The following is an 11,911-nucleotide window of genomic DNA, read 5'->3' as shown; positions in this document are numbered from 1 at the left end:
TGGACTGTATTCATTCCCTGAAAGAGGGCAGATTTACACTAGACATTAGGAAGAAATTCTTTACTGTGAGGCTGGTGAGGCACTGGAACAGGTTGCCCAGGGAGGCTGTAGATGCCCCATCCCTGGGGGTGTTCAAGGCCAGGCTGGACGGGGCTTTGAGCAGCCTGGTCTAGTGGGAGGTGTCCCTGCCCACGCCAGGGGGGTTGGAACTGGATGATCTTTAAGGTCCCTTCTAACCTGAACCTGAAGCATTCGATGTTTCTATGATTTTCCACAAACAGGCTGATAGGAAAAAAGAAAGCAGATAAAAACCCACCCCAAGGAACATAGTTTTTTCCTAATGAGCAGCTCTGATTTTTGTCTTTTTCCCCTTCCCTCCTCCATGTTTTAAATCTACCGCCTTTCCATGCTGCGGTACAGTTGCTCTTGTTCTTGCTGCCAAGGTATTGCAGGAAATGTTATTTGCAGAATTGAAAGGAAGCTGTCACCTCAGACTGATCTCAGCCTTTTCCCAGTATCCCTTAAGTCATTAAAGTACAGTAGTTTAAAGGCGTTTTGTTATTGCATTTTACAGCCTTGTTTCTTTTTCTTATGCTATACTTGTTATTTCATGACAGGTTCTTCCCTTCAGAGAGATTTATTGAGACATTGTGCTAATAAGTTATTTGGAAAAATTCCACAGCTTGACTTACAGGATGGTATATGTTGTTTATTCTCCAGGTGCAAAACCAGATAATAAATAGATACAAAGTAAGAGCCAAGATTTAAAAGTAATTTCTAAAGCATAATTTCCACTGAAGTCAGAGGATTTTCATTTGAGAATGGCCACAGATTTTGGCCAACAGCATGCTTTCTTTTGGGGAAATACAGTGTGTAGTGTACAGGAAAGCTTCTCTTATCCTGCTATTGATTTAATTATTGAATTTCTTGCGTTTTTTTTCAGATTGCCATAAATGCTGCTGAAGTCTTCAAAGACTACCCCACTGTCTTCTTATAATGTCATTATTTGTCCCCAGTAATTTAAACTGAAAAATCACCATTAGTTCTTGCACTGCTGGTGTTACTGAACTGAAACTACCGCATCCGACACCCCCAACACCACTGTGTTGACTCCGAGGAAGGGCTGCAGGCAGGGGACCTGCTGCCCATGCTTGGGCCAGGGACTCCCAGGGTGTCCAAGGTCCAGGTCGGTCAGTACGGAAGGGACTTCCAGTCCGCCTGCACATCCTCTAACAGACTACAATACCGCGGGCCAAGTCAGTGGCAGCTTTTGCTCTTTAAAAAAATGTATTTATTGCATTCCACAAGGCAAATTGTTGGGTGTCTCTCTGTCCAAGCTCTCTCCAAGCTGGCCAGGGTAGGCTGCAGTGCTGGGGGTGGTCAGGGAGGGAGCTAAGCGGGGCTCCTCAGGCTGCGGGGCTGCTTTTGTACGAGCCTAGCAGCTGGCACCGTACAATGAAGTGTCCCTACCTCGTTGCAGGGTGCCCCTCTCATTTTCTTTCTCTTACAGACCGAGACACAGGGGTTTTTATGAGGGACCTTATTCCTGCGGTACACAAGGTGTCATCTATCCCCTAGCCCTGGGGGCACAATTGTAAGGGCATATTTAAAACATGTTGTCCCTAAAGCTCGTCTTTCTTCCTCTGCTACGGCATCCACGTTGGTGCTCAGGCCCACAGCTGTTCTCTTTCTCCTTTTCTTTCTCTTTTTTCTTTTTTTTTCTTTAGCAGCCCAGTGCAATGGTGAGTTGCAGCAAGAGTTTCAGCTGTTCTGTTGGTTCCTGACACGTGCAATTACATTTGACCTTTTCACGCACAGCGTTACACTTGGCGACAAAGTGGATGCTAAATGTCTCCAATGCTTTGCTGTATTCTCTCCTTTATCCTCCAGTGAGAAGAGCAGCACTTTGGGCAAATCTCAAGCAAGATATTTGCACACCCTCTACAAAACCTCAAGCCACTTGGTAACACGCTGCTAATTTCCAGTTACAGCAATGTTGGCTGATGGAGTTTATACAGTCTATAGAAGGGGTATTTCTGCTATAGGGCTTTTTTGAGGTTTTGTTTTGTTTTGTTTTGCTTTATTAAATAATATGGGCTTTTTAGGGGAGAAAGAATATTTTGTAATACCATTAGGCCACACAGACTCTGTTTCAATTTTATAATGATTCATTTGCTTAGTATATACTGACCCTTAGTGGTAAACTGAGATTTGAATTGCATTGCCAAGTTTCTGAATTTTGCTTTTCTCTTTGGCCCAACTGTTCAGAAAATGGCAGGAATATTTGCTGTGCATCAGGATAGTCTGTCTATGTAAATAGCCCACATTGTCTCCAACAGACATAATAGGCATGTTAAAATAATGATGACAGGTGTTATTAGCTGTTCTGAAGGGAGGGCTGTGGGAAGCGGGGGTGTCAAAAGGCTATTCCAAAATGCAAAACAAAAACGTTGGCATTGAGAAGCAATACTCTCCACATAATGAGAAACAAATAAGAACTCAGTATCTGGCACTAACGAACACCTCAAGCTAACTGTGGAACGAGTATTAATTAGGTTTCCAAAATAGCATCTTTCTGAAAAGCAGCTGAGGTGTAATATTGCTCCTTATTAATCAAAGCAATGGGACAATGTGAACTCTGCAAAAAATAAATGGTTTGCAGATGGCTGTGTGCATCTTTAATAATGACAGAAGAACACAAGTTACAGCTTTAAATGCCAGAGAGCCTTTCTGCATCTTCTCCTTTTCAGAGAGCGATATTTGCAGTTTTCAAGGCAGCGAGGAAAGTGTGTTGGTTTCTTATTACATTTTCCCTGCAGCATAAATTCTGTTGATGTGCTTCCCTAATCATGCTAATTATACTGCCATATGTTGCTCTCATCTTTCTTTTTCTCTCCTAATGGGACATAGATTCTCTCTTTTGAATATGTCATTTGTTTATTACATTTATCAAGGGTTTTAACATTATATGGAACTTTTAATTGCTTTTTTAAACACTCAGCAGATTGAATATTAAAAACAGACATGAAGGTCAATTATAAATAATATTTAAATTGCTCATGCCGTTTTTATTCTCTAATTTACTGGAAATATCAACTCTGTAGCCCTGCTCCTGTACCTACTATTTACTTGAGAACACACACACATCCCCCAGAACTACTCTGGCTGCAGTCATAGTTCTGCCCTACTGCAAACCAGCTTGTGACTAACAGGATAGGGGTCTTTCTCAGACAGGAATGCTAAAATAAACATGCATTGTGCATCATATTACAATGCTTGACACAAATATGCTGCCATTCATTCCAGTTGTGAACTACTTCACCAAGGGCAAGTCCTACCTGACCAGCCTAGTGGCCTTCTATGATGGAGTGACTACATCAGCGGAGAAGGGAAGAGCTACACATGTCGTCTGTCTGGACTTCTGTAAGGCCTTTGACACGGTCCCCCACAACATCCTTCTCTCAAAATTGGAGAGTTATGGATTTGTTGGGTGGACTGTTCGGTGGATGAGCAACTGGTTGGACGGTCACATCCATAAGGTAGAGGTCAACAGCTCAATGTCCATATGGAGACTGGTGACAAAGGGTGTCCCTCAGGAGTCCATATTGGGACCAGTACTGTTTAATGTCTTCATTAATGACATAGACAGTGGGATCGAGTGCACCCTCAGCAAGTTTGCAGATGACACCAAGCTGAGCGGTGCAGCTGACACACCTGAGGGACAGGATGCTATCTAGAGGGACCTGGACAGGCTCGAGAATTGGGCCTGTGTGAACCTCATGAGGTTCAACAAGGGTCCTGCACCTGGGTTGGGGCAACCCCCGGTATCAGTATAGGCTGGGGGATGAAGGGATTGAGAGCAGTCCTGCAGAGAAGGACTTGGGGGTACTAGGGGATGAAAAGCTGGACATGAGCCAACAATGTGTGCTCGCAGCCCAGAAAGCTAATCATATCCTGTACTGCATCAAAAGAAGGGAGGCTAGCAGCTCAAGGGAGGTGGTTCTACCCTTCTACTCTGCTCTGGTGAGATCCCACCTGGAGTACTGTGTCCAGCTTTGGAGCCCTCAGCACAGGAAAGACACGGACCTGTTGGAGTGGGTCCAGAGGAGGGCCACAAAAATGATCAGAGGGATGGAGCACCTCTCCTATGAGGACAGGCTGAGAGAGTTGGGGCTGTTCAGCCTGGAGAAGAGAAGGCTCCAGGGAGACCTTATTGCAGCCTTTCAGTACTTCAAGGGGGCTTATAAGGAAGATGGGGATAAACTTTTAGCAGGGCCTGTTGTGATAGGACAAGGGGTTATGGTTTTAAGCTAAAAGAGGGAAGATTTAGGCTAGATACAAGGAAAAAATACTTCACCATGAGGGTGGTGAAACACTGGCACAGGTTGCCCAGAGAGGTGGTAGATGCCCCATCCCTGGAAACATTCAAGGTCAGGTTGGACGGGGCTCTGAGCAACCTGATCTAGTGGAAGATGTCCCTGCTCATTGCAGGGGAGGTTAGACTACATGAAGGTCCCTTCCAACCCAAACTATTCTATGATTCTATGAATCTACTGGAGTACCCCAAACAATAAAGGCATTTATAAAGGAACAATAAACATTCCTTTACTGACTGGAAAAAAACCCACTTCTTTCTTAAAGGAGAGAGGTCTCAACGAAAAGTAAGTACAATTTTATAAAAGCATTTAAAGTTGAGTAGTGTTTTTTACAGGGTCATTAGACCCTCAGAGTATCTTCCACTGCAGAAAACAATCAGTAAACCAGCTGAATACAGAGAATGCAAGAGACAACCAATTACTATCCAATTATCAAATTAATTCCTAGTATAAAGACACCAGCTCTCTTGCCTTTTATGCAATTGCGTCATAGGTGAATTCGACCCTTTGGCTCATTGAATTTGGATGAAGATAATCTTATCAAGCTTTATACAAATAAACAGCAAATACTTTCATGTTATTTGATGTGTGTTCATGGTATTATGATACAAGTCCCAAAGTCTTACTCTAATGAAAGTCCTTGCAGGTTCAGGAGTGTTGCTTGTAAGTGCATCAGCATTAGGCTCTGTGTGACGATGAGATAGCTCTATAACCACAGTCCAAACAAAAGTGAAAAAACATCTAGTCTCCTTAGCTGTGTTCCAGCTCAAGGCCCAGATTCTACCTACCATTTTGATTTTGACCACCTTATTTTTGTACGATTTTATATCACTTCAGGTTTGCAATAATGATCTATACAGGATGTTACAAATGCATAAAACTCATCAGCTTTAAAGTTCACGTATTATGTAATTTGTCAGAAAAGCAGTTTTGGTTAAGATATTATCTATTCAAGTTCAGCCAATGGAAAGTTCTCCAACAGTTCTCCACAAAAGGGCTATAAGCAAAGGACTTGCCCAAGCACAAGAGAAGTATTTTGCAGCAAAGTTCAGCCCAAAACTGTTAAAATCCCAGTTTTTATAAGACATTTTTCACATTTATAACTTTGCAGTTACGACTTGCTGCTTTGTTCCCAGGGGACTACTTAGACATTCACAGTTTGATAAAATTTCTGAATGTTTGCCCTGGGACATGAAAAAGGTGTCTCTGGAGACCCATTAAACAGTTAAATAACCAGGAAAGTAAAATTATCCCAGGGAAGTGGCCTAAATGTTTGCATAGTGTGTTTGACAGGGGACACTCCTTTCCTCATAGCAGTAAATGCCATTTCCACTCATTTTTCCGAACTAGTTTTCAAGGATGTGATTTTTCAAAGAATTATTTAAAAGTGGATGCACTCCCCTCTCAGGCAAACCTTTGGTTGCTAAACTATTGTAAATTTAAATCTTCCTCATGTAATAACTGTACAGTCTGTTACAAATATACATTTTAGACACTTACCACTGGGGCTCTTGATTTATTTGTTAATTTGAAGTTATTTTGGTCACAGCAGTGGCTCGTTTGACTTCTGGCATCTATACGTCCTTTGCGCATGTAGCTGGGACAGCACCTGGGAAAAAGGAACTGCAAAGAATGTGATATAAAGCAGTTGTCTTGATTTATTTCCATCATGTGCCTTGTTAGGATTTGATACACGTCTAGGTCAATAGGATTCTTTCCATTCATTTCCAATCTGAGTAGGAAGGGGCCCTGTGTACTCCCCGCTCCACTGAACTTGGATGATTAAGTTTACACCACGCCATGGAGGTGCCTCTGAAAGTCATACCCTTCCTGAAGAATTGTTGCTAACACGAACAGTCCCAGTGACTCCATCAATACCAACCCACGGTAAGAATTTTTGGGGTAAAAAAATGTTCTATTGGTTATGGTTTTCTTCATGGGAGGGCTATTTTATCAGTAAAGGCTAAGAAGGCAGGGCTCACTTAAAGAAACTGTTTTCAGGAGCGCTGTGTGGATGCAAGTGAGCTTGTACGGCAAACTGGCACGGGTATGGAAACAGCGTGGAGCCACGAGCAGGCGATAGCATTGGAAAAAAACATTTATGCTCCGTCACGTTTCAAAGACAACCACACGCAGATAAGCAAACTCGCTTCAGGAAAGCAAATTTGTAACTAACAGTCAGGAGCTTCACAATCCTTGCCCTCAAATCAAATTTATTTGGGAATATCATCATAGGAAATACGGACAAATACAGCAGAATAAAAACACACAGTTGTAGATTGCCTTGTTGAAAATTAAATAAAAAAATACCGGCTAGATCATAACCCATAGCAATATTACATAATATATCTGTCAGATATCTCAAGATAAAAATACAAAATAAAACTCTTGAGGGCTAATCTATACTACAGCTCCTCGGTGTGCTCAATGCAGGGGTACATGCCCATAATGCTGTGGAGAGATGCACATACAAACACCATTTCTTATGGCCCCATGCAGTGTTTTGGCAGCGCAGCCTTATGGGTTTCAGAGATAAACTGTTGCTGAGGGAGAGGCCCTCTCAAAAAGCCTTTCTGCCATCCGAATGTGAATTTCACCCATGGTCAAAGACTTAACTAACGTCTGTTGGCTATATCGGTCTTCTCCACCAAAGAAAATTTGTCTTCGTCCAAAAAAACACACTAAGCTTTGGGTCATGTCCAGGTAAAATCTTGCTAAGAATAAAGACAGAAAGAAAGAAAGAGGATCAGCTGGCTTTAAAGAAAAACTAAGGACTCTTCTTCTTGTATTTCAGTAACATCTACCACAGTGATCAAAACTGAATACAAATAAGCAAATAGGATTTTTTTATACACAAATCACATTTCTATATTAATGAATGAGTTCTGCAGGTAATGATTGCCTCCTGTGAGATCAGGAGCTCCTCCTAGTTTCTGCCATGGGACATCCTGGTGCCTGCCATAATAACAGGACACTGAGAGCCCCACAGGATGCTCCAAGTACTCTGCGGAATCTGTCACAATTTCTGCTTGTATTTCCAGGAGGAAATTCTTGCAGAGTATATAAATCATGATGGGATACAGACACAGGAAAAAAAAGTCAAGTTCAACTATGGTAAAAGTCTGAAATTCAAAATACAATAAAACCACTAAATTCTCATTGCTCCAGACTTTCAGTCTCGGTGAATCATAAATTACAATGTTGAAGAACACTCTTGTAACAAACAAATACCTAACTGGCCTAGTTGTTAAAGATATCAGTCATCTTTTGTTCTTTTCAAATTTGGTGGGAACTGCAGATGCTCAACATCTCTGAAAGTCCCAAGTTCTCACATCTTAAATAAGAAGATTTTCCACTGCCACAGCATATGGCAATTTACAATTAAAAAAAAAAGTCTGATATGACCATTATGTTTCTTCTCTTGTCATAATGACAATAAGAAGCTAAAAGATGGTTTACGTTTTATTATAAAGGAAAAAAAAAAGAGTCCAACATTCCCAGAAAAGATGCAAAGGTGCACGGAGTGGTCCAGGTTACTAATGATTTCCTCAAACACTAGCAGAGAATATATAAATTCTTAACTCTTAGCAAAAAATATCAGTTGCGTTATAACATATATGATACAATTTCATTTGTTAACATTTCATCCGTTAACCGCACTGTACAGAAATTTGTCCATGCTAAATACAAGCCTTGGACCAGATACACAAAACAATTTAAATGCACTTTTTACATCCTATATGCACAAACATTTCTTAAGTTAAAACTATGCACGCTACTTATGCATAGCGTGTATATGGCTTACATATTCAATGACAGGAATTCCACCTTTTGGCATGCCCTTATCCGGGGGCTCGGAGTTCACACTGTTCCCAGCTTGATTTTGATTGCTCCACTGTCAGAAAAGAGACAGTCAACAGATACGGACGTGTAAGGGTCCCTCAGTCTAGGTGACTGGTTTATGATTCCTTCTTCAATCGGGACAAAGCGTGCCCTTGCTGAGGTCGAGCCTGACGCCTGTTGAGCTCCGGTTAGATCCCTGAAGCAGCAGATGAATAGAACATAGGTCTCAATTGTCCATCGGCCTCTGCACAGAGGGGAGTGCCACCGCCCCCACGAGTCCTCTTCAGAGTGGACCATGGCTGATTGTAAAGACTTTTTGGTCAGTGAGGTAATAACCACAGGGTCCGAAAAGGAGAACTGGGAGTGCAGCGACCCGAGCCACCCGAGCGCCTACAACGCGGAGGGGAGGGTGGAAGTTTCCTGGCAGGTTCCAGCAGAGGGAAATGAGGTTGGCTGCAGCTGCGTGGGATGGACGCCTGGGCTAGCCAGGGGGGGGTCACGTGCAGCTCGAGGGGAGCGGAGATGAAAATGGAGTCTCTTTCAGGGCACAGTTTGGGCTGGAGGGCTCATTCTGAGGCTTCTTGCAGAGGTAACTGCCTGCGTGCTCCGTTTTCACTGCCTCTCAGAGAAAGATGGTCTGGTGTTTTCTTTTAATGGAACAAACACTAGCAAGGATTTGCTGGATCCCTGTTGTCACCTTTATATTGGAGACAAACCGTGATATAAGGCCTCAGTGCCACCTTCCCGTTCTGCCTGAGAGGCAACACGCTATTTTGATGAAGTGAAGCAATTTTCTTGTATTCCTGCAGCTCTCTCTTTCGCCCTACAAAACACTAAGCACCAGCTTCGTGGTAGGGCTGACACCATCGCTGATGTCTTCCAAAACACTATAGGACTGAGAATGCTTTCATCTTTAATACTGGATGCTATTTAAATAATTTTAATTACTTTTAAAGAGATACTTCAAATATGGATTTGTTAAACACCAGTTCTCTCCATATGGCAGCCACCGCAGTGGGGAAGAATCATCATCCACGCAGGCTGGTCAGTGTAACTCTACAACTTCCCTGTACAGACTACATATTTTTATTTTCAGATATTTTACGGAAGCTAACAAGTAGGACTTTAACGTTGCATGCAGCGTGGTTGCATGACCAAGTATCTACAACAACGTTTCATTTTGACTGTCCGTTTCCATTGGATGCCAGTAGCAGTGACATGTTACAGTAGTCCCGGGCAGATGATAAATGTCATGTTTTCACATGTCTCATGGTTAACTGGAGATGTCTGGTGCCAGTGATGCAATAAAGCGAGGTCCAACTTTGGCTGAAAAAGGTATTTTGGCTAGTTTAAGAAAGCGAAATAGAAGAGAAAATAGCAACAACAAATACAACTGAAATCTTGCGAGCTGTTAAGTGCCTTGAGTTACCAGCTCGAGGTTTTACATTTTACTCTTTTGATCATTTGTCCAATCACTCTCCACAGAAACAGGATGATCCAAGAACAAGTTGACAGACATCAGCCTCTGAGAGCATGGGGTAGGAACAGCTAGAGTTCTTCTTTTCTCCTGCAACAGAGGTCAAATGAAAATTCACAGCAATTTTAATTTTTTAGATTTTTAATACTATTACTTCCAGTATTTAATATACTTGAATTGAGGATGTTTTATTGCACGACCATTTAGTCTGACATTAAGGATTCAGAGATGTAGAAGTACTGCTTTTCCCTTCTTTATATTGAATGGGTTTCAGGGGGAAATAGGAAGTGGGCTGTACGGCCATTTCAAAATTTTGTAATAAAACCACAACTGGAATAGAACAAAGAGAATAATAATAGCAATAAGCAAGTTTTTATGGTATAAAACTCTCCCCATTATAAGAAAGAAATGACAAAATTACCTGTCCTGCCTGAAATGTCAGAAGCTTTTAAGAAATCACAGGTCTAGTTCTGTATCAGTGCTTCTTTCTGCTCGGTGGTTTTTACTATATCTTCTGACTTCTTACAGTGTTTAGGCTCACCTGGAAAACAAACAAATGTGGTTTGGAACCTGAGTGAGGAAGTTACCCAAGCTAAGAGCAGCCCTAGACAGACAGGAACTTTTTCCCCTGACTTCTTTAAGTTTAAAATGAGGTTTCAGTCACTGCTTTCTTTAATTGCTGTCTCACCATAGTAAGCAAAGGATTGAATTAACTAATCATTATGGTTTATCCATAAGGCAAAGGATAGAATGAAAGCAATAGATCACAGCAAGAAACAAAAATATGAAGGCATTTACATAAGTAAGTGTTAATAAAGTGGGCTTGGTTTTGGTTTATTTTATCTTCCAATTTACTGAAAGTCAAAATTCACCCTCTACAGAGAAGTGCTGTTTAAATCCTCTTTAATGTAGGCTCTCAAATTGGGAGTAAGCTCCTCTTCGATAATGAAAGATGCCAGTGTCAAGTTCTAAGAATTCAATTAATTCAATCAGATAGGAGAAATGACACCGAGTGACACAAGCAGCTTTCAAACTAAGTGATACAACATGAATTTCAAACCAATAATCATAATATCAAGCTGTTGCTTAAACCCTTCAGTAATTTTGAAAGAGTACAGCTGAGGAAATTATGAACTGAGACAGAGGAGAATGTAGACAATTTACAGTGTTATTTACTATCTATACAGTAACTTCTCAGTTTTAACCAGTTGATTGAGTGACCCCACCAGTGGTTAATAATGCTGAACTGAAAATGTGAAAAAGGAAAAGCACAAAAGTCTCAAAAGCAGAGAAGATGAGCTCAAAGAACCATAAAAACTATAAGAATAGAGGCAGGGAAAGATTTTTGAAAGATGGAAAACAAAGGTACAAGCAGCTGAAAGGGAACACGGATGATGTGTGATCTGAAAGGAAAATTCAAAGATGGTGAGTTGAAGCTGAAGAAGAGGCTCACAGTTTCGAAAACAGAAAGAGAGGGAAGGGAACTCATGAGAACGAGGAAAGAAGAAAATTAATAGCTATGAATTCACCATGGCATCACTGTAAACAAGTGAGAATTGCTACTGATTTTACCCTCGTTTCATTGCCATGAACAGTGGCGGAGTGGGCACTGCCCACGCTGTGATGCAGCCACCAGCAGATGGGCCACAGTCCCCCGAGCAGCACTCCTCCCCACCCCCCTTACTCTACATAAATTAGTATGGGTGGAATATAGACAACCAGTTTTCCAAAGGTTTTTAAAGTCTCAAAATCGGACTAACATGAATTAGAACAAGAACTTCTCCAACTCTTTCAGACTGCAGTTGTTTATGGAGGGATTTAGCAAAACTTTTATTATTATCCATCAAAACAAAAAAGGGTGTGGGGAAGGGCATGAAAGTAAAATCGATTGATCTAAATATTTAAATTTTATACTTAGAGTGGCTAGTAGTGTTTTAGGAGTGGGACAGGAGTGGTTTGTGAAGGCCTCATAAAATAAAAACTTGGTGTGCTTAATTTTCATAAAAACTAAACATTGACTTCTAAACCACTTTCTTCCAGCCAATGCATCAGTTTTTGTACACGATAAACTCTGCCCTCCTAATGGTTGCTAATGGCTGTTATCTTCTAATCCCTATCCTTTTTGTAAACACATCGTTTGCTCTCTCAATATGACCTTCCCTCCATGGTCATCCCAAGTAGGAACACAGATGCCTTCTCTTAATACCAGGATCCT

At 41.4% G+C, this 11,911-nt stretch overlaps 1 protein-coding gene across 13 annotated transcripts in view; it reads right to left on the bottom strand.

Annotated features, from left to right (window-relative positions):
- Positions 1 to 6,569: 6,569 nt before the first annotated feature.
- The window catches only part of PDE1A (phosphodiesterase 1A), a 166,212-nt gene continuing 160,870 nt past the window's right edge, over positions 6,570 to 11,911 (bottom strand). For 12 of the 13 annotated variants that reach the window (XM_074594021.1, XM_074594029.1, XM_074594020.1 and 9 more), the window contains 2 exons: positions 10,118 to 10,237; positions 6,570 to 9,786 (listed from right to left, as the gene is read on the bottom strand). In XM_074594021.1, the coding sequence (XP_074450122.1) occupies positions 10,161 to 10,237 (77 nt within the window). In that variant the 3' untranslated portion in view covers positions 6,570 to 9,786; positions 10,118 to 10,160. The remainder of the gene's footprint in view (positions 9,787 to 10,117; positions 10,238 to 11,911) is intronic. The other variant, XR_012588242.1, reaches the window with a different exon arrangement.

The sequence above is a fragment of the Larus michahellis genome, chromosome 7 (assembly GCF_964199755.1).
Source record: "Larus michahellis chromosome 7, bLarMic1.1, whole genome shotgun sequence".
Lineage (NCBI taxonomy): Eukaryota > Metazoa > Chordata > Aves > Charadriiformes > Laridae > Larus > Larus michahellis.
The sequence above is the reverse complement of the archived record's forward strand: the minus strand, read 5'-3'. Positions and strand labels throughout refer to the sequence as shown.